The sequence below is a fragment of the Thalia democratica genome, chromosome 6, assembly GCF_965202585.1.
Source record: "Thalia democratica chromosome 6, ktThaDemo2.hap1.1, whole genome shotgun sequence".
Lineage (NCBI taxonomy): Eukaryota > Metazoa > Chordata > Thaliacea > Salpida > Salpidae > Thalia > Thalia democratica.
Genome location: NC_139170.1, coordinates 48,151,258 through 48,175,479, shown reverse-complemented (window position 1 = coordinate 48,175,479; position 24,222 = coordinate 48,151,258). Strand labels below are relative to the sequence as shown.

The following is a 24,222-nucleotide window of genomic DNA, read 5'->3' as shown; positions in this document are numbered from 1 at the left end:
AGTTGCAATCGATTTTTAAAATGTTTAGAACTAACAAACTTGTTCAGTATAACAATTTCTATTTAGTTAAAAACAAATTAGCAGTTTTTTTTTATTTTTATTTATTATATTTCATTCATTTTCTACTACTACTTTTATCCTAAACATTAGTTTTGATCGGTAAGCAGTTTAGTCAGTTTCAAAATTTTTTGATATTTAAGAAAACAAATACAAAGTTTTGTAAAATTATTATTTTTACTTTTCTTTTGTAATTTTTTATAACAGTAAGCATTTTAGATTATGTTACAATTGAAGTAAAAAGGAAAAATTTTATATTCAGTTTTTACTTTAAAACTATTTTATTCGTATATACCTCTAATAATAAGTAGTAGTCATAAATATATTTTAAAAAACATTTTTAAAATGTTTTTACTGTTACACTTATTAATGTTTTCATATGTTGTACGGAAATTAAATTGATTCTAATTTGTAAGAAAACGTAGCTGCTTTAGAAATATAACTTTTGTTTTTAAAATAAAGTGTGCGATTTTAAAAGTACAGTTTTATATACAAAACTATGGATAAAATAAAAATTACATTAAAAATTTCTAGGAATTAAAAAAATTTATAAGTTTAAATTCTAGAAATCCACAACAAAAAGTACCAACTCAAATTTCAAAGTATTACAAGAAAAAGCAGTAAACAGTTCAAATTTTCGTCAATTTTATATGAGAAAAAATAGTTAAGTTGTAAGCAAAAGCATGTTTAGATATTGAGAATTTTCTATAAAATTGTTTTACTTCTATTATTAAACCGTAGCATTTAAAAAATATGCTTGCAAATTTAAATAAACATCTAAATCTAAGAGTATAATCATCAACAAAAAAATATCGTAAGCAGGCACAATGGACTTTTAAAAAGTATGTTGCTAATAATAATTAAAAACCATAACAATAAGTCAAATCAACTTAAAATCAATTTAAATTTTATCAGTAGTTTTAGCTTATCATTTATGTAGTTAATTATTTTTTGATAAAATATATATAGAGTTTAGTACTTTTATTTATACGAATGAAATGTTGGTTATCTAACGAAACTTTTTACCAAAAAACATATTAATTTCTACAGTCTAGATCAGAGTTTTCCAACTTTTTTTCAAAAGGCCACCTTTTAAAGATATTAAAAAAGCTATGGCCCCTCGAAAAATTTTATAAAAAAACTACCATTAAATGCGCTTAAGACCTTTTTTCGCTCCTCATCTTCAACTCCAGAATATCTAGTGCGAGTTTCAAAGCATGGGCTTATTGTTTCCTCTTTAACGGCTTGTGGCCCACTAAAGTTCCTAAATACTTTCCATGATAATCTAGTAAAAGTTTTAAAACTATCGTCAAAAACACTTTAAACTGCTTATGGACCCCCTTTGCTGCTCGCAGCCCCCTAAATTTCTGTAATTGTCGCTAAAGGGGCTCCTTGGCCTAGTTTGGGAAACCCTGATCTAGACCGATGTCATAGTAAGTTAATTGATAGAGTCAATAAAGACATAAAATAACTGTTCATCTAATGCCGGGGTCAGTAGCCTCTTATAAATTGCAGACCAAATTTTCTTAAAAAAGTCTTCCGCGGGCCGCAGTTGTTTTAAAATATTTGTAAGCATGAAAAATTTATGAATCAAAACGTTTAATAAAATATGCATTAGTAGAGTATGTACTAGTAATTATACAATTAAGACACTAATAGTGAGCTTTTACCTCAATATTTTTCTTATAACTGTTTTTTAAACTATATGTTTTGAGCTAAAAATTATCTCGCGGGCCACAGTTTGCCGACCCTTGATTTACATCAATAAAAGGTTTTATAATCCTCGCTCAATTTACAAACCTATTGTATTTGGTGAGTCGATAAGATAAAGAAGGTTCAAGCCTCCAGTTCAACCTGGAACCTACCAAAACAGCTTTGGAGTTTTTAATTGTAGGTAGCTCTGTTCATAGCTCACTAAATTGAATAATGACCAGTACATTGTACAGTGCTTATTCACTTATCCGGACATGTTGGGCAAGATTTTTTCTGTAAACATGTCCGGATAAGCATTTATCCGGATAAGTACAAAAAATCATTTTTTTCATAAAGTAGTATAACTGCTGTATATTATGCAATGCATAATAAAAGCTCAGCTCCTCTTTGTCTGCTTTAAACAAAGCTACACTTATCAAAATTTCGTACAAAGTTGACCTGCCTATATACAAATTGCTCCATTACAAAAGACTTTGGCAGATTGTTTTTTACAAACTTTTAGCTTGTTTTCAATGGTTAGTGCAACTCGTTTTTTGTGTCATGTCTTGTCCATTTCTAAAACTAAAATGTTGTGTGTGTCAAATAAAAAAAAAAAGAATATAATTTACTATCAAAAAATATTAAAAGTTTGAATTAAATCTTTAGGTCATATTTTAAATGTAACATTGTATGAAAAAAAGAATTTAAATTGACTTACTTTACATACAAAGGTTTTTGGTAACTAAACTAGTTTTGAATAAACTTTGAATGTAAGCTTTAGTAGTATTATTCTGTCATATTAATTAACTAGATTGCAGAATTTATAACATCACTTAAATTTTCTTACAGCATGAAAGCTTAAATATTCTTATCACACAAAAATGTTGAAATTTTTTTGAATTTGTTTCTCGACTGAAGCTGTCCGGATAAGTGAAGAAGCACTGTACTTATACACTAAAAACATATTTTAAATTTACATAGTTTCTTATTTTTTTATACTGTTTATCTTGCTTAACAAACTGTAACTGTGTATTCAATTACTATGTTTAATATTTAATTTTGTTTAAATATCTGTATTTTATTTTACTCAATGAAATTTTATCTGGCTGCAGTAGCTTTAGAAAGATCTTATTAAAATATTTTTTGATTAATATATATATATATATATAGAATTAAGTTATTTAACTTAATAAATTAAATTTTTCACACTGAGCCCACCTTGAGGGCTTTATTAATAAAAAGGTTTATTTAAAGATGCAAAACTCAAAGGACTCGAGTTTCGTGACTATTCACTCATCAGCATCAAAACAAGTTTAAAATAAAGCACAAAACAAAATCACTAATGAAAGTTAAAAATTTTTTGCATAAATAGATTATAACGTAATTTTAAAACTATCAAAAATCATACAAAACGGCTTGTGTAAAAATTAACTTACCAATCGACAATAAACTAGCAAAAATTCATATAACCTCAGTGAGTAACTTTATAATTTCATAGTATTTTAATTTTAAGTATTTTAATTTCATCTTAAAATAACCTAAATTTCAATTTGCATCTTAATTTTATCTTTATCTCTTTCAATTATCTGTCCTAATATATAGTTACTCACTGAGGTTATATGAATTTTTGCTAGTTTATTGTCGATTGGTAAGTTAATTTTGGCACAAGCCGTTTTGTATGATTTTTGATAGTTTCAAAATTACGTCATAATCTATTTATGCAAAAAAATTATAACTTTCATTAGTGATTTTGTTTTGTGCTTTATTTTAAACTTGTTTTGAAGCTGATGAGTGAATAGTCACGAAACTCGAGTCCTTTGAGTTTTGCATCTTTTAATAAACCTTATATATATATATATGTATTAAGTATAATTGATATTTTATCAAGCAATATGCCTGGTAAAAATTTTACTAAATACTAAAAAATATTTTTTTGGTTAAAATATCTGTTTAAAATGATTTTTAAAACTATATATAAAACAACCGTAAAATTATAATTAAAAATAATCTTAAGACAAAGTCAAGTATATAACCGTTAAAAAGACCATCGTTATAAAAACAAACAATACAAAATTTTGTTGATCAAAGAAATATGTTTTTATTGGGATAAAATTTATATCACCGTTTTTTAAAGTAAAATAGTTATAATATAGACTTAAAGCAAAAAAAAACTTAAAAAACATACTAAATATAACTAAATTGGTACTTTTCACTTGTATAAATAAGATAAATCCAACTTTTTTTTCATAGTAATACAATTTTGAACGCTGTATTACTTGAGATAAAAAATATTTATTGCAAAACTTATAATATATTAAATTTTAAATTTACACTCGAATAAGTAAAATATTTAAAGGCGGCAAACTTGTAACAACACAGCGAAACAAAAAATGGCAGAAATAAAACAACGCTTGATACGTGAATGTAAAAATACTTGACAAATATTTGAAACTAAAATTTTTCAATCATTAGCTTTTTTTAGTTTCAAAATTTAACCTTAACCCGACTAAACAAACTGTAAGTGGGAAAAATTATTTATAAAATTATGGAAAATGTTTAAAAAAAACTTTAAAACTGCTCATTGAACTTAATGTAAGCATTCATAAAAAAATTCAAGTACTCTTTCAAAAATTAAAAACGCTTATAATTATATACACTTTCACAAAGTTAATTAAACTTCAAATATATAAAAATGTCAGCAATTTTAGAACATCGTAAATAATTAATATAAAATTATTTTCTAGTTATTCATAATTACTTTCTTATAAAATATCCTTTGATTAACTCTTATCATTAATTCTTATTCTTGTATAACTGTATTAAATCTTATTTTATTTTTTTGTTAAACTAGATTGATTTAATTTTTTTTTTTGAAAATTACTATACATAAAACACTATTTACTTTAGCTTTTTCATGAAATTTTTATATTAGTATTTTTTTAAGTTATAACTTTACTTATTTCAAATTTATATTGATTTTTTTTTCTTACACTAAATTTTTTATTAAATAAAATTCTAACTGTTTTAATTATGAATGGAATTATTGAAAATTACTATATATTCTTAACTAAATTTTTACTCCCAATTTTCCCAGTCATCGCCAATGTTATCGTCTTGCTGAATTGATTCGTTTATTTTGTTAATTTCATCTTCGCTCATTTCGATATCACTTCCGAAATCTTCAACCCAATCACTGCATTCACTTGTGTCTATTTAATTTAAAAAATCATTAAAAATTAAAACAAAAATTATTTAGTGCTGAATCAGAGCAATATGAGCTTTTAAATAAATTTATATAAAGTCAATTTTATAAAAACATTCTGAAGTTTGTGAATGTATATAACTCATTAAAATATTTTTGATCATGTATTGGTAAAATTAATAAATATAAGTAAACAAAATGTTGCTAACAGAAACAGTTTAAACTCATATAACAGAAAAGGGGTCGGGTAAATGTTAAAAATATGTTTTATACCTTTTTAGCTTGAAAAATTACACAATATTTTTTGATAGTAATAACTAAAAACAAGAATGAAAAGCAAATATGACTGAGATGTTATATTAATCTATTAATTTAAAATAATCATTCTACGCTAAAGCAACTATCAGCAAAAAATACTTTTAAACAGTATTTAAAGCGTTTTTCTTTAACTTGAGCTTCTAAATAATTTACATGGCCGAAATTTATGTTAGATTTAATTTTAGAACTTTTGTACTTGAATTTAGGGGTCGGGTAAATGTTAAAAATATGTTTTATACCTTTTTAGCTTGAAAAATTACACAATATTTTTTGATAGTAATAACTAAAAACAAGAATGAAAAGCAAATATGACTGAGATGTTATATTAATCTATTAATTTAAAATAATCATTCTACGCTAAAGCAACTATCAGCAAAAAATACTTTTAAACAGTATTTAAAGCGTTTTTCTTTAACTTGAGCTTCTAAATAATTTACATGGCCGAAATTTATGTTAGATTTAATTTTAGAACTTTTGTACTTGAATTTAGGTGATTAGTCACTAATCTTGTGAACAACAATTATACGTAACTTGCGTATGTAAAACGTCATAAAAACAACAACTAAACGTAAATTTCAAAGTTCGTAGTAGATACGTATCAGTAGTAAAAATTACTTTCATATGAAAGTAAACTCGTACTAATTTCAAAACAATTTTTATTTATTTTCGTATAATTTAAACGAATTTGCAAATATAATAATATTTACTAACTGGACAAATGAAAAAGTGTGCAGTGACTTACTTTATCCAACAATTAATAACATTAAAATAACTTTTAAAACATAAAATAGAATACTAACTGTGAAAATGGCATACTTAATAAAGTAAACTACTACAAAAAATGTTTAATTTTTTTTGCATCATCCTAATTTAAAACAATTACTACCTTGACCAAAAACTGGCCCGCTAAACAAAACTATATTTTAATTTTATTTTTAATATCTAATATAATTTGATCAATATCGGTTTAAGTCCCTTTATATCAATTTAAAGTCATTAAAAACGTTTACTGCATAGGTTTGAAAATTTGAAAAAATATAGACTAGCATTCTAACATTGTTTTTTCCTCAGTTTAGATGAAAACTTTTTTCTTACGATAACAAATGCTGAAGTAAAACTACATTTAAAAAGTAATCATGCTCAGTAAGTTTTTTGTGTTAAACTGATTAAGTAAATAAGCTAAATGGAAATATTTTCCATTGTGTATAAAAGTACTGTTAAATGAACAGTAATTAACTAAAGTATAATTTCTTAAAAATTAAGCTATTTTATTTGACATGGATTTTTTACCTAAATTTTCCTTATAGATGTTTTATCACTATATATTATACTGGAGTGTGCGAAAAAACATTTGAAAAAACAAAAAAATAATAAGACATAAGGTGTAATAGTTAATTTTATTTTGGTCTCGACAAATGATGATTTTTTTAAATAAATTTTCTGTGCAAATTTAGTTTATTTCTATGCACACTAATGTACACCGATGCTTATTATATTAGAGTGTGCACATAAACTTTTCAAACAAAATAAAAGTATGACATAAGGTAAAACACTGTTTTTGTTCATAATACATTATTAGTTTTTCAACTAAATTTGCTATGCACATAAAACTATTTTCTTTACACGCTAATGTACACATATGCTCATATATTGAACCAATTACTTAACAAATATACTTAAGTTAGATTAAGCATAATTTTCTTATACAATTGTTTCTACAAATGATATTTCATGCGTACAGTCATATTTAAAACAATACATTACATAAGTAAAATAGTCTTTTGTTCAGTATCAATTTTATTTTTTTATTAACATTTCATTGAAAATTAAAATAATTTATTTGTTGCACCGTACTATACACAGATGCTCTTTTTCTGAAGTACCTATTTCATTTATGCTTGATTCAGGGATGTTAAATTTAATAAGTCTGTTCATTGTTAATCAAATCTCAGGCCAAATCATGTAATTTTTTTCAGTTTATGGCTTTAATTGTTTTTTCTAAAATACCAGGCTAGTCATTTTTGCTTTGAATAGTGGCAAAGTAAACTTATGACACATGTTTTGTTCAATTCACATTTTTTTGTTTAACTTTATTAAAGTTAGTCTTGCAGATGCTACAATTTCAAATAATATTGCCAATGAAACGAAAATGTCACTAAAACTAAAACTGCGACCCGCGAAGATTTTAAAACTTGACATTCGGCCCGCGAGCACCAACTGCCTGCCGACGAACTTGACGATATAATAAAGCATGCAGTATTTTTTTACCGAATTAATTAATCTGATTTCATAGGAATTTTAGAATGTGAAAACACAGCTTTTAATATGAGTTTTAAAATAACAAACATTCTTATTTTGAAGACAAAAAAAGGTTGGTTCTAGTAAATTTAATTAATAAACAGTTAATAATTTTTGTTATCTTAAATTAGTAAACTCTCTTTTAAAGTGAAATCACAAAATATTAAACTCTATGTACTAAACTAATTTGATACGTTCAGCACAATTAGTTGGAAAAAAAGTAAAAATTTTAAAAATTCTTAAAACTACTTCCTAATCAGAGCCCTTTAATTAAAACTTTTGCCTTTGGTATGTTACCATAAAGAAATAAAACTTAAATTACCATGCATCTATTATAACCAAGCTGTGATAAAAATACTAAAGCAACAATCTTTATTTACATACAAAACTGTTATTATTTTTATAGTATTAAAATTTAAAACATGTAAACCTTTCTTAATGCTTTCCTCGCTCGCTTTGATGTCGACAATCTCACAGCTGGAAGTTTCTTTGGAATTATTGGAAATGTTGTCGTTGCTCTCATTGATTAACTCCTCCTTCTTCTCAACAGCACTGTCTAGTGTCTGATTTTTCGCACTTTCTTGATCTTCAGATGGACGTTCTGCTTTCTTTGGAGACTCTTGAGGAAGAACTTTGTCGGAAGTCGCGTCTGAAATCAAAAGTTTTAAAACAAGAAAACTTTTTTTTTTCTACTCAGTACTATAGTTATTTTTATTTCGTTTTTTCTATGCGTATATAAAAAAATGTTTTCTACGATTGTATTTTATAAATTTTACATTTACAAATGTGCCTTTCATTATTAAAAAAAATCCTTTGAGAGCCTCAGTCTTTTAGCGGCTCAGGTTTTGATACCCAGATCAAGCCTCGCATAATAAACTACAGCAACAATAACTATTTTTGATTGCCATACAAAGCTTACTTTTATATATAAAACAAGTTATCTGTAAAACCTTCCTTGACAGATTCCCTTTCGTTAGTTCGATCTGCTGAAACTTCAGGGGATTTTTTCTCCTCCGATTCAGCTTCCTCTTTTAAATCTTTGCTCGGATCCTGATCTTCAGATTTTGCTTTCTGTTCTTCAGATTTTGATTTCTCTTCTTCGCTGATCCTCATTGACTCGGGCTGCGGAGCTGCAAGCTCTTTCGTGTCCCGAAGACTTTTGAACTCGACTTCTTTCGCAACTTTATCGTTGGGTTCAGTTTCTTCTGTGAGACAAAATAAACAACTTCAAAAATAATAACACTATCAATTTAATATATTTATATATAAATCAGTCAATTATTTGGTTAACATTTTTAGTTTATAACTAAATTTGAACTCCACTTTTTTGAAGTTTATTAATAGATGCAGTTTCTTCTGTCAATTTAATCATTTAATTAAGAAGTAGTTATTTTGGTAAACTAATTACTATTTTGAGAGTGTAATTTTATATCGAAGTTAAAAAACTCCTGACAAATACAAAGTGAAGTCGATTTGAGTAACAAAATAAATTTTTCAGAACTGATCATAAAGTTCTACGTACTAAACATGAGAAAACAAATATACATTTCGACAACATAAAAACTTTACTATTACTCTCCAAATTTTATTAAAATATACATCTAAGTAATACCTTTCTCTTCATTTTCATCGTCTGAAACGTCCCACGTCAAATCTTGGGTTGAATTGTTCAACTTGTCAACTCTTTCGGCCAAAAGTGCTCTTCTTTCTTCAGCCTGTTATAATATTTTATTTATTTTTGACTATTTATATAATTTTTACTCATCTGCTTAGCTAACAAAGCTCGCATTTTTTCAGCCTATCAAAATTTGAAATTGTTAATTTTTTAAATTTAATTATGTACTAATAAACTCAAGATTTTTCTTTTAGAAGTATCATTATGACTTCCCTGCCCCTATTATACACTATAACATACTTATCTATTATTCAGTTGAGCAGAATATTAAATTTAACTTCTACTTTTCTTAATCAAACTATCATGTCATACATTAAGTTAACTACTTATGAACTACTGCATTTTGATAAGCATTAAAAGATCTTCAAACATATATGAATGTAAACAAACTTTTTGAATGAGTGATTTTTTGTAGAAGTATCTCATCCAGAAATCTTCGTGGGTGACAGCGTCCGGAACCAACTTGGTGTATATTGAACGAACCTGGTTTAATTGTTTACAACTATGAATCTTATCGTAAATATCCTAAAATATTACCTATTTATTAATAACGTAATCTATTATTGAAATACGCTTTGATGGAACTTTGTAGCCATACAAACTATCAGTTTCAAAAATATTTTCTCAAGAAATTATCTAAATAATGTTTTCAATTCTCAAAACCATGGTAAAAACTTACATATAGACATCACTAAATAAGGCGTTAAATTCTAATTTAAAATTAAAACAAAAGAAGACCGTTGGATAATTAAAACATATAAGTAAAGATAATAAATTTATTAAAAAGAATGTTTGTGTGCAAATACTTTGATAGACTGAATATTTCAATTTTTTTTTATGTGAGTTTGTAAAGCTCTTAATATTTTTTGGACAGCCAAAATTGCGACCTGCGTACAAAAATAGTTGAGTTTTAAGAAATTTATAAACCCTTTTCATTGAAATAAGTTTGATGGAGTTTAGCAATTATACAACCATATTGATTTGGAAAACATTTTGTTGAGAAAACTTCAAATAACTTTTTTCAAGTTAAAAAAAGTAATTTATATAATATAAAACTATTTTTTTAATAAAAATAAAAGAGTCTCAAAGACAAAAAAAATACTTATAAGTGTTTATAAATACACAAGTTTTATTGTTGTGAAAAATGTGGTTGGTTTAGTTTCAAATTTCCGTATTGAAATACTAACTTCTTTGAAATCGAGCATTATACCAGATAATTCTTCTTTGTTGTCGTCGATTGAAAAGTTTTCACAAAACTTTTTATATTCTTCCTCGTCTGTTAAGAATAAACATAATTAAAAATTTTATTCATTAAAAATTTTGATAACATTAAAACGCTCAAAATTAATTTAACACAAAATAATTCTTTAAGTAACTAAAAAAGTAACTAGCTTAAACGAATCACAAAATGCAAAAGTAAATCTTTTTTAACAACATTGACAAAAATTTTATGTTGAAATTAGAACAGTAAAGATTTGAAGCTATTACAAACAGTTTCAAACTAAATATCTTATATAATACAAATTACTTATGTTGAAAACTATAAAATCATTAATAATTAAAGTTTTTATGTTATATAACTCAAATCCATTTATTTTTACAAAGAAATATTTTATAACAAACAAATATTTATGTTAAATTTCATAACAGATTAAAGCTACTTAGATTGTACAGAGGTAATTTAGGTAAAACTATTTCAAAATGCTAATGTAAAAGGTAGAAATACCTTTGCTTTTACTATGTGATATAAAACAAACTTATGTTTAAAATAACTTTACTTCCAAATTCGCTAGATATTTGAAATTAAATAAACAAAATTAACAATTAAATCCATGGTGCTAACACAAATATATAAGTTTAAGTCACGATTATGGCTTAGATGTAAAGTTAATTTAATATTCTTAACAAAAAAATTTGGTATAGAAATTTTCAAACTACGTGACTTCTCACCCTTAAATTCTTAAACTCAACGTTTTTTATTCTTTTTTTTTCAAACTCTGAGATATCTGCTTCGCTAGTCAATATAAATAAACTACATACTATGAATCTTTTTATTTATTTGAAACTTTATCTACTATAATCTTTAAATACTTTTTGTAACAACATTAATAATAACTTAGAAATCAATCCAAAAGAACCACATAAAAAAAATTAACTGTATTAACTTTTTAGACTTTTACATAAACATAAAAAAATGTTTTGAGGTTTAAAAAATATTTAACTTAAACTTTACTTTAAATAGATACAGGGTTGCCACTCGTTTTTTCAAAAAAATTTCCAGGTTTTCCAAATTTCTTCCAGGTTTTTTAAAGTACACATTTTTAGGTCTATTTTTAGTTCAAATTTAAGTTTAAGGTAAGAAACTGTGTTAAATAGTATAAAAAGATTGAAAAGATACTGTAAAGCTACTTTAAATATGCTTTTTAATAAAAAAAAAATTGATAATGACAATTTTTATTTATTTATATAATATATTTTTTGAGTCGAAATTTTACTACTGAACATGTGAAAATTGTTAAAACTCCAGGGTTTTCCGGATTTCTTTTTGCCTAAATTGTCCAATTCAAAACATTTCCAGATTTTTTCAGGTTTCCAGGTAAAGTGGCGAACCTGCAGATACTATAAACCTTAATTGATAATACTAGTCTTAATTTTTAAATATGCAATCCTGAACTTAAAACAGCAAACACGACAATACATGAGTGCAAGCAAAACTATATTCGCATATGTTGTTTGAGTAACAAAAAACAAATAATAAATACAAATTAGTATTTTTAAGAATAGTAACAAAACCTACCATCAGCTCCAGTCAGATAAGTTTCAGGATTCGTTTGGAGGTGGAATATTTTCGCCTGGAAATTAGTTAATTTACTTAAAAAAAATATTTTTTTCTATTGAAAAATTTAACTTATATTTAGAAAAGTAAAATTAAAACACTTATGAACTTAATTTTTAACTAGAAAACATTTAAATAAAGTAGTTTGCTATAAAAAATAAACTTTTTTTTTTCTTCGTATTTAAACAATTATAATAAAACATGTCAAGATCATTTACATTGGAATATTTTCGTCTGTGAACTTTATAAACTATAAAATTAAAGTTTTAAAATACAAAACTATTTATACTTTACCTGTAAATTTGAATATTTAAATATACAAGTGGAATACATGATAAGTATATATATTTCAGCATAAAAATTTAATTTAATTGCTAATAAAAGTGAAAAATGTCAAGAGTACTTTTCTTTTTATCTGTAAAACACTTACAAATTGTCAATAAAAGGAAAAATTACCAATTTTATTTGTGCTTGTGCCTGTTAAATTCAATAACCCTAAACATAAAACTATGATTTTAAAACTTTTTGTCTATTAATTTACAAATAAAAAACAGTTTGTTAAATAAGAAAAACTCAGTTTGAACAAATATTACAACTAAAAACCTATTTATTGATATTACTATTAAACTCCTTGTTTCTAAGCGAACCAGTTAGAGTTTTCCAAATTTAAACATATCATACTATATTTATCTACTTTAGAATTGTTTAACCAAAGGGATAACTATTTGAAAAACTATCGTTTAAAAAGAAACCAACAAATGCAACTTTAATTAAATAACTTACATGTAAAATTAAAAGCTAATAGAAATTTTTGTTATCAATGATTAATTTGATTAGCAATGAAAAGTTAGTTTTATGGTTGAATTCACATAAAAACAACAAAATAAAAATAAAGTATGTTGGTGTATTTTGGAAAAAAAAGTTAACAAAATTTACAGAGCATGAAAAATAACTTCTAAATCCAACTGTGTTCAAACGAATTACTAGTTTAAATTGTTCTTTACAACAGAAAACTCTCAAATTCCAGGTTTTTTTGGTAACCCTGAACCATACAAAAATTAATAATACAAACATACTACTCAAAAAATTAAGTTTAATATAAGTGATCTATTAAAAACGTATTTACTCTGTCGATTAAAGACAATTTTTAGTTGTTTGAAAACTGTGTAGACATCAATAAAGACTTTAACTTTTACACACAGTACAACTTGATAAAGATTAATTGACCACAACACTTAAAATAAAAACACCACAAAGTAGAAATATATTAGAAAAGTTGAACAGCTTAATCCTTCTTTGTTGGTTATTACATTTCAACAAAAAAAAAGTTGTTAATAATTGTTAATTAATTTACACCCCTTAAATTGCAATACTTGTAATCTAATGTTATAATATAATATTCTCAGGACTAAAAATAATTTAAGATTAAATAAAGACAGTTTTTCAATATTTTTTTACAATAAAAAATTATTTCAGGTAATTGACTTAAACATTAGAAATGGACTCATATAAATTTCTTTTAAAAAGTTTTATTTTTAGCAAATACGTACCTGATATGCATCTAAAGTTTTGACTCCTTTTCTTGTACCAACTAAAAGGTTTTCTGCAAAAAAATAGAATTCATTAATAAAGTTTTTCAATTTATAATGATAAAACAAAAATTTCATTATACTAAGCTTATGAAAAAATATCTAAACAGTTCAAACTAAATAAAAGTCTGATTTTCACTAACAGATTTTAAATTACTGAAATGTTTAAAAAAAGAAGCAACATTACTAACTACTGCATATAATAATTTTTTAAACAATATTTACTTATATTCATGTATATGTTTCTGAATGAAACATTTATTGACAAGCTAAACAAACTCTAGCATTAAAAAACTGACATGTAAAAAAAATTAAGTGATTATATTGCAACTACAAAAACTTGTACAAAATATACTTAAAAATTATTTCAAACAACACTTGTAGATTTTATTTTCTTTGGCTTAAGTACAACTGAAGATTGCTTTTACAAAAAACACATACTTTGTTTCAAATGCTTAAGAATTTAATGCAAAGATTATCACACATTAAATTTGATAAGCGATTACACTAATCTATATCACTAGACTTTAGTAAGTGAATATTTTATCTAATCATATCATTGAGCTCTTCGTAGCATAACAAGTAACTTTAAAGGATTAACTTTCTACCCTAAAAAGCATATATGGATTTATTAGATGAAAATAATCTACTGTAATTTCAAATATGTTGTAAAAAGGAGAAAAACATTCAAAAATATAAAACAATTAATTTAAAACGATTGCTACAAAAATGATTGAAGCAAAGCTAGTGTGTAAACCTTTTCTTTTCAGTTTTGTTTCTTCTGTGATAAATTAAATTGTTAGTAAACTGTATTTAATAAAGTGTTATTTGTTTGTCTACATAAGGCAAAGGTGAGCTGCTACAGAATTAATTTATAACACATTTCATGAGGTAAAAACTATGAGTCGTAGAAATGTTTATAGAAAAAAATCTAAAGCAGTGTTTAGAAATACTTTTATTTGTGAAGTTTCTTTTAATCTAAACAGAAATAGGTATATTGTAGATAGTAATACCTTAAGGTAGTAAAAGCATATATTATCATTAAACTTTATTTAAATGTCACAATTCTAGTTCTATAAATAATGATTGGACAACTTAAAACGAATAGTTCTAATACTTATACAAATACATTTTTTAACTTCAATGTTTTTTTTCAGTTTCATCACTAATACACATAGTATGTTGTTTTTAAATCGATAATATTAAAAAGATTATCAACACAAAAGACATGTGTACAATTTAGAGGTCGATTGCTTTTGAATACAAAATACAAGCGTTTAATACATGTTTTATTCATGCTACTTCGCCTTAGTTTATCATCAAAAAAGGAACTTTTTTACATAAATTGTTGTTACAAGACTATCCTTATTGTGATTATATTTTACAAATTTAAATGAAGTTCAATTCTAAAAAAAAATTTTAAACATACTCGTTGTACTTATATGTTGAATTTTTTTAAATGATCTACTTTTTTCAAAAAACTTTTTTCTTTTTTGTATTAAACCTTGGTAAAAGGTTTTATTTTATTCATAACTATTTTTGGATAAAAAAGATAACGTCAATTAACTTTCAATACGTTTGTTTTTACATTCAAAAGCATTTTAAAATCTCAAATTTTAAAGTTGACATCATATTGTCTTTAATAAAGTCCCAAGTACTAAGAACACGCAATCAAACATAGTGATAAGACCATAGGGGAGTAAAAAAATTTTTTTGTATAAAATTAGTCTGCAGAATCAGCTACCAGCTGTTTTTTTATTCAAAACTGCTGTTAAACATAACTAATTAAGATAGTTCACTAAGTAACCTAAATTAAATAAAAACAAAAAATAAACGGTGATAAAAAGGCATATTCATTACAAATATATTTTCTCCTACAATTTAATTTGTTTACACTTTAACCTTTATAAGAGAAATTTTCACTATTTTTACTTAAAAGGTATTAAAACTTTTCTAATTTTTATTATGTGATTTAGGTGTTGTTTTGTGATTTTCAAATGCTACTAAACAGTTTTTTATGCAAAAGACACTTCCTTAAAACTTTATATAGGATGAGATATAATTTAAATGAATTAATATGCACTGGAAAACTGACTACATCTCAAAAATTAATTGAAATTTTTATATACTATGAAAACTATCTTACATATTATACTTTAAGTTTTCAAATAAGGGTCAAAGTTAAATTTCATAAAAACTATTCCTGTATTCTATTCACCTTCATCAAATAAAAAACTGTTTTTCTGTTGTAAACCGTTTATTTGTTTATCTTTTTTTTTTCAAAAAATTTAGGGATTCAAAAAGAAGATACAGTTGGATCTTCTTTAAAACATTTAAAGTTTTATGTTGACTACTTTGTTTTTTAACATAAAAACAAATAATTTTCCTACCTTCATCGTCATCAGGCCCCTGAGGAGCGACTTTCTCAACAACCTTGTTGATGAACGAGCCGATTTGTGACGTCACAATGCGCGTTTTCTCCCCAGCATCCTCCAAGTTCAGCTGTTGAGAATGTTAAGAGTAAAGAAACTAATAATTATTATTTTTAAATTGTTAACAAGCTATTAGAAACTATTAAAAATTAAAACTTCCAAACACAGTTAAAACTCATTTTTTGCAAAACTACAACAACTCTTTAAACTTATCTAATGCCTGAAAAGAATTAAAGAAAAAGACTAAGAAAACAAACTAGTTATTTGAAAAACTCAAGTGTAAAGTTAAAAAGTGTGAAAGAAGAGAACAAGTTTTGTTGCTCGGCATTAAAGTTCTTTTTTTTTTTTAGAATTTCAATAAAAGTTTACTACAATTTCACTCAAAATAAACCACTGTGTCTAACATTGATATATAATGTTCTAATCAACATTTTTAAAAAAGGTTAACAAGAGTAACAATCAAAATATAAATCTAACATTGATATTTAATTGTTCAGCTGTTGAGTTGACAATTTTACTGGCGTCTTGCTTCACTGCTTGTGCAAATTCTCCCATGTCGCGGCGCATGAACTCGTTTGTCTCTTCTATCTGTGAATTTGTTTAAAATAAAACACTAACTGGTTGGTCTCTAAAATTGATTGTAACTCACATAAAGGAGCAACGACTAGTTTGTATATTATCTGCAAACGTGGTAAAAATAAATAAAAATATTTAGGCAAATAATATTTAGTTTCTTTATTCAAATCAGGGGTCGGCAGGTCAAAAAGGAATGTTTTTTTATGTGCTTTAAAAAACATATTTAAAGACAAATTTTTGAACAAAAAAATAGGCGATAGAATATCCTTTAAATATAACACTAAAATTTTATTTTTGTGTTTTCAAAAATGTTAGTATATTAAACTAGTTGAATAAAAATTTTAATGTGGCCCGCGGGCCGCAGTTTGCCGACCCCTGGTTTAAATCGAGGGTTCGCAAAGTTGGTACCGAGTTGATTTGGGCTATCAGGGAACAATAACAAATAAGTGAAAAAAAGTAATTTGATTACTAACTAATAAACAATTTGGTGATTATAAAATTGTGTTTAGAAATCATTGATTTAACTAAAATACTACGCATATATATTTAATTAAGTTACAACAAGAACTATTTTGTTTATAAATGTTTGGTTTGTTTCTATAACAAATGATTATTGTTCAATTGATACAAAAAAGATCTTGCTTTATTCTTGATTTAATAATACAGCTAATAGAAATAAATAATAATTTCTTAAAGATTATATTTTATATTAAAGAATTATAGCATAAAAACAATTATTTGTTACTTTATTTAATTAAAAACTACTCGATATTTAAAATATCCCAAGAAGTTTGTTTGTTTAATGTGAATTGGTAGTTGTTTTTCTTATACAAAGAGTTTTGCTCATTAGTACAATCGTGAGACTTCTAATAGTAGTTTTTTTTTTCAAATGGACATAAATAAGTGTTATTTAATACTTTTCAACTAAAATTTACCAACTAAAGTCCCAAAATCTTAAATGTTAAAATGCTCTCAATAATGAAGACTTTTTAGTTTATAAATAAGGCATTGCATAAGTTTTTTTTTACTAATAAGATCTTTTAAAATACTTTTAATAGAAAAAGTAGTAGTAAATAACTTCCACCACAAGCTTAGTTTGATTTCAAATTTAAAAGACTGGTAACTTTTATGAACTATAAGCTTTTAAAAATTCTACAAAGACTTTGTTTAATCTGCAAAAACTAGACAAGAAACAATTTTTTTAAACTTTAAGTGGGTGTATAACATTTCTATTTGTATACTAATATTACATAGCATATTTTTATAAATATTTGATTTTAACTTATACTTGATGCCTTCTCCAGATTAAAGTTCAAACATTTTAAAGATATTTTAGTTATTCTTTAAATTAATTAAATTTATTTATTTTTAGTCTGAATTTTAAAAATAAATACCTGAGAATAACTACTATAATCTAGTTCCTAAACACTTAGAACATATACAGTAAACTTTTACTGGAAAAGTTTTCAAAAGTTTTTTTTAAGAAAATTTTTAGTTGAAAATATAGCAAACTAAATTTAAAATAGCTTAAAAGTTGTTCAAAATTTATTAAAAAATAGACAGAGAAAGGTCACAAAAATATTAATAAAAAACTATAGGATGAGAGGATTTTATCTAAAAAGTTTTATTTTATCTTTTGAGTTTGTGCCTAAAAAAACCGATTGGAAATTCCGAACTTGATTGCTTATATTTCAAAAATTACTTGGAATTTAAATAACCAAAAAAAAAAACTTGATGCTTAGTTGTAAATTTATTAATTACCCAACATGCGCATAATATAGTAGATAAATAGTATAAAAAACAAAATTAATTTCTAAACAAACCTTTTTCTTAGCAGAATCAACCCAAACATCTAACTTTTCATCTAACTTTTCCTCTACTTCTTCAAGCTGTTATTTGTATAAAATATCAACATATTGATAAATTTACTTTTTCATAGAAACTGGTTTAAATTATAAAACTTAAATTTTTTGTTTAGGCTTGAGTTATTTCAAATAAAGTTTTCCCAAAGTGGGCCATATGGCCTTCTAGGGAGCCAATAAGCAGCAAAGGGCCAAAGGGACTAGTAAAAGGGTCACAATTTGAAACCTATACTAGACATTCTGGAGTTGATGATGAAGATCAAAAAAAGTCTTAGGCGTATTCAAGGGTAGTTTTGAAACTTACACTAGACATTCTGGAGTCCATGATGAAAAGCCAAAAAAAAGTCTTTGGCATACTTAAAGGAAGTTATGAAACTTACACCAGATATCACAGGAAAATTTTTAATTTATACTAGATTAGAGCTGCCCAAAGGGGGTCATTTTAGAAAGTTAGGGGTCATAATTTAATATTTATGCTAGATATTCTGGAGTTGATGATAAAGAACAAAAAATATAAAGGTTGTAGGGTTTTTTTTGAGAAATACTATTTGAGGGGCAATTGTTTTTTTGTTTTTTTCAAATGGGGCCTTAAGAAATAAATTTAAGATACCCTGTTATGAACCATAAATAATAAGGGAAGTAAGTTTATGACAAAAATGATTTGAGCAATAAAAACTAAAAAATGCATACTACTGCAATTTTAGTTCATTAGCATGATTTCTACGTCAGATTCTATACTATGTAGATTTAAAATCAGTGTTTATCAAATTGTGCACAGAAATTTTCTCAAGAAATATAACATTTTTAAAGCAGAAACGTGTACTTTTTTATTCTTGTTTTAAGCTATTACTACTTAATTATTAACTAGTTGAAACACGTAATTTTAAAAACACAGCAACACTTTATTTTCGAAAACTATGGTCTATGTTTAGAAGTAAACTTTTTTTAAACCCCTTTTGTATAGATATAATTTAAACATAGACAATCTGTATAAAATATATGAAACTTCTGAAGTAAAAGTTCCCATAATAAGCATATAGATAAGTTTTTACTTTGACAACTTTCTAGAAAGCTTTAAAACCAACTTAAATTTTTTGTAGTTTTAAAATAAAGACCTCAGATTTTCAGAATTTATACCAAAACAATATTAAAATGTTTACACAAATACAATTTAAAAATTGAAAAAGAAACTTTTTCTAGTAGTTTTAAGAAACTCTAGGCAGAAAATTTTAAAACTACTAATAAAAAGCTTTAAAAATTAAGAAAACTGTAGCAGGAGACTTTAGTCTGCACCTTCTGTAAAAAACAAGTTTTATTATATATATTTCTTTTAACTATTCTAAGTTTATTTAATAAGAAGGACACCTATTAAATTATTGGAAATTAATACACCAGGTTATTTTTTAATAAAACATAAAAAAACCTTTACCAAAACAAAAAACTACAACTGTGAACAATTGCAAAATGTTTGAGAACCTTTGAGCTATTGAACAACTTTTCTAATTGATGTGCTAATTCAGGCTTGCTTAAAAATAACAAAGATTCTTTTAATGCATTATAAAACATCAAAACTACTACTTAGTTCTAGCCGATAGGTATAAAAATTAAGTTAAGAATAAAGTTTTAAGTTGTATTAAGGTTGCATGAGGATATTTTTAAACAAAAATTAATATGACCTTTATTTAAAACCAAAAATTATATACGAAAAAAAGTTTACATAGAACATAAGTTTTCATAAAACTTTGAGATAAAGTCAGTTTAGTACAAAGTTTCTGATACAAGCGTATAAAAAGAAAAATGAATTGTTAAATTTCACTTGATTTTAAAAAATTAATAAAAATCTACCTCCCTCTTTATTATTTAAGCAATTAACCTCAAATTTTTAGTAAATGTTAATTGCATCAAAAGAAAACTGTAAAAAATAAAACCAAGCAACTAATGACCACAAACAAAGCAATAATTTTTGTTTTTCTGATTTTTAAGAAAAAAAACATTCATACTTAAAATTAAAAAAAAACTAAAATAGGTTTGATTATTATTTAGTCAAAATTGTAGTGTAAAAAAGATAAAATTAGAATAAAATAGTATTTATTTGCTTTTTTTATGTTGTCTTGCTATAAGAACTTATTGAGCCCATATGTCTCAAAAACTAATTAGAAATTTAGAACAGTAAAAAGCTACTGCAATACAAATTAAAGAATTTTATAATAAGATCAACTTGATAAAATATATCTAGCTAGCAATGGCCTCAGTAGAATGCATTATAATAGAAACATACTGTTTTATGTACATAAAACACAAAATCTAAACAAAATTATATCTAAAAATCATCACTCAAAGAAACTTTATTTCAAAGCATATATATGAAATGCTATACTTTAACTGGATAAGCACTAAATGCTGATAAGTATAAATCTTATTTGAGAGAGAGTAAAAGTATTTCTGAGAGAATATGTACCCATTTTAATATTATGTTTCTTAATCAATCAAAAGTATGCTTAAAAATGCCAAGCAAGTTTATTTTAGTTGTTCTCAGAGTTTGAAAACAGTTTACAGAAACTTCTAAATAAAATGCAAAGCAAACCTAACAAGCATATATATTTATTTTCTTAAATTTAAGGTAATTAGAACTTAACTATAATTCTAGTTTTACATACTTTTATGGTCATTTAAAACTAGTACATAATTTTGTAGAACTTTTTATAAACAATTTATTGTATATTTAAACATAAAAATAAAATATAGGATAACTTTTTGTGCTAAACATTAACTTAATCTTAAGACAGGGTAATAGTATAACCATTAGAAACATTTATAACAGATTGTTTAAAGCTAATGGAGATATTATACTTAACAAAATATAAGTACTTTTCGTTCACTTTATGTTTTAAACAAAATTAACTTCATATTACAATTATAAATTTGCTTTAAGAAATGATAAATAAATGTATGTTGCTCTGCTTAGTATAAAGTTTATTGAGCACTTTAAACCAAATTAAACAAACTATCTAAAAACAGTTTTAACATTTCTAAACTGTACCAACAAACAAAATTAAAAACCTTTTTTACAGCGGAATCGTACCAGGAAGAAGCTGTTCCCCACCAAGAGCTAGCTGCCGGTTGTTCTTCTTTGGTTTCTGGTTGCTTGGCAACTGGGTCTTCTGTTGGTTTGCTGACTGAATCAGCTGCAACACTGTAATAATAACAAGTGGGTTAAAATATTGAAACAATTGTTGTTTATTGTAAAAATAGAAACAGCAGGGTGGCTAATGGTTTTTAGGAAACTTCTATTTAGTTTTTGGAAAAACAAGTTTTCTTGTTCATTTTTATTATCAATTTAAATTTAACTTTAAAAAATGTTAAAATAGTAAAAACTATTAAAAAATACCACAATGCAATTTTATATATGTTTTATAATAAATAAAATTCAAAATAACAGTAGTAAAATATTAAATATGTCAGATATTTTGTACCTAATCTAGTTTTTGATATTTTACATGTATAATTTTTCAAAATTTTTTTTTTTATGATTTTTAATAAAAATTTAAGGTTAAAAAAAAACACTATAATCAAGTAATAATTTTCTTAAAATTTTGTTATAAGCTGTTTTATTGAAGAAAATAATTGGCCTGATGACATAGTGGTCCTATTGACCTCTATGACATCTGAATTATTTTAGGTTGCAAGATCAAAACCAGGTAGCCAACATAAAAACAAAAAAAAGAAATAAAAACTTCAAAGTTATCTTATACCTTTTAACGTTAACCTTATACTTTGTTAGCTGTTTAACCTAATACTTTGATCAATTTATAATATCCTAATGTGTATAGTTTATTGAACAACAATAGCAATTAAAACTTTTGCTAAAATAACCAAATAAATGTACAAATAAAAATTAATTGCAGCCCATGGATACAATATAATTTTTTGTCTTGGAAATTTAAAACATACAAAAAATAATTAAATTACTTGGATTCTGTTTGGTTATCCATTCTTTTGATATTATCTCTACTTATATAAATTTCTCAATCAGTTACACTTAGTTAATTCAATAGACAGTAATTTTCATAAAAGATGTCACATGTATCACAAAACAACTACAAACAATGAATAAAAGCTTTAGTATTAGTCTTCAATTTGAGAAAGTTTGTTGTTGCAATCTAAAGACTTGTTTTTGTATTAGGGGATTTTATTTTTAACCACATATTTTACTTAAATTTTTCACATGACCTAATACAGATGGCTTTAGGCGATTCTTTACTAACTTTAATTTATTTAATTTCATAAATAAAATAAAAACTTATTATAATAGCTAAAATTAATTAGTGTATATTTTTCATTAAAACTATTTAAAACTGTGTTTTGATTGTTTTAATAAATTACTTAGTAATAAACTTTAGATATTACAACTATAAAAATCTTTAGTTGTTGATATATTGTTTTTGCTTTTCTTCCCGTTTTAAAAAGACATTAAAAATATATAATACAAGTTTATTTTTCCTATCATTTAAAAAGTACTTAAATAAGAATAACACTAAAACGAAAATTTATTATTAAATGTTTGTTTCACAGCTTAGGCAAACTCATCAGACTGTGATAAACTTAAACAAAAAGAAATGACTTAAAAAACGATAAACATTATTAAGCAAACCAATATTTAAAAAACGATTAAAGTTTGATTCTGAAAAAGGAAAACAAAAACTAAAGCAATTTAATTAAACTCAGAAGCGGATAAATTTAAGCTTACCATTTGTATTTTTTTATCTGGTCACAGCATCTAAAACTAGGTTAATATTAACAAAAAAAGAGCTTAACAAAATAAATTGCATTAAAATCTATTTTTTACAAGTAATTTTTTTTTGTCAATTGTAGTTGATTTACCTCCAAAAAATATATAAAATTAAACTATGTTGTATAATGTTATAATAGTATTAATTAGATCAAATTAAAATTAATATATCTACGCACTGTTCAAAAATATAGGTTTAATCGTTTGCTAATAAAAGATCCTAGTGAAGTAACTTCACTGGAATATAAATAAAAAATAATTGTACAGTAATCTTCCTTTATTGTACCAACATATGTTTCTGTGTGTTGATTCTTTAACACACAGAAAAGTTAACACACTACTATTCTTTTAGCAATAACAAGGTATAAAATCAAACTTTAAGTCAAACACAGTTTTACTAAATACTTGACCTAATATTTTAATCGGTGTTTTAAAAGCAGTAAATATTTAGATTACGTATTACTTTAAAAGTAAGTTTTGTCTCAATATTTTCTACTTAGTAATTAATATGACCAAATGAAGAAGTAAAAAGATAATAAACACATAAAATACACAACAAAAAATTTATCTAAATAAAGACCAAAAGCAACAGATTTAAGATAAAACAAAAAATAATTGTACAGTTTACAATTACTTCACACTAATCTTAATAGAGGTTTTTGATCATGAAACTTTAAACTCTGTGCTTAAAAATTGTTAACTGATTTACTTTTAATATTGTTTGTTTTTTGATGTTGAATTTTACTACTTGTATGTTTATAATTACTATACAAAATTTTGATATAATGCCACGGTATTAATGCCAAAAATATATAATTTGAAAATTATTTTAAAGCTTGTATTACTTTAGAATATTTTTCAAATTATATATTTTTGGCAGTAATACTGTGGCATTA

At 24.7% G+C, this 24,222-nt stretch overlaps 1 protein-coding gene across 2 annotated transcripts; it reads right to left on the bottom strand.

The window, feature by feature from the left end:
* Nucleotides 1–3,866: 3,866 nt before the first annotated feature.
* On the bottom strand, nt 3,867–22,654 carry LOC145837981 (uncharacterized). Of its 2 annotated transcripts, XM_082945489.1 has the most exons (14): nt 22,507–22,654; nt 21,598–21,730; nt 18,499–18,564; nt 16,577–16,687; nt 16,058–16,169; nt 14,425–14,448; nt 13,629–13,681; nt 12,040–12,094; nt 10,430–10,518; nt 9,633–9,725; nt 9,180–9,282; nt 8,518–8,772; nt 7,998–8,216; nt 3,867–4,958 (listed from the first exon to the last, which is right to left on the bottom strand). In XM_082945489.1, the coding sequence occupies exons 1-14, from the start codon at nt 22,527–22,529 to the stop codon at nt 4,825–4,827; spliced, it is 1,470 nt and encodes a 489-aa protein (XP_082801615.1). In that variant the 5' UTR covers nt 22,530–22,654; the 3' UTR covers nt 3,867–4,824. The 2 variants fall into 2 exon arrangements, with proteins under 2 accessions (XP_082801615.1, XP_082801616.1); XM_082945490.1 differs by lacking the exon at nt 14,425–14,448.
* Between the last annotated feature and the right edge of the window lie 1,568 nt (nt 22,655–24,222).

Coding starts and splice junctions, on each gene's coding strand:
- LOC145837981 (XM_082945489.1), bottom strand. CDS start 22,529: ATGGATAACCAAACAGAATCCAA. Junction 18,565..21,597: donor ACGATTCCGCTGTAAAAAAG/GTTTTTAATTTT, acceptor TACAAATAACAG/CTTGAAGAAGTAGAGGAAAA. Junction 14,449..16,057: donor GGGGCCTGATGACGATGAAG/GTAGGAAAATTA, acceptor AATTTATCACAG/AAGAAACAAAACTGAAAAGA.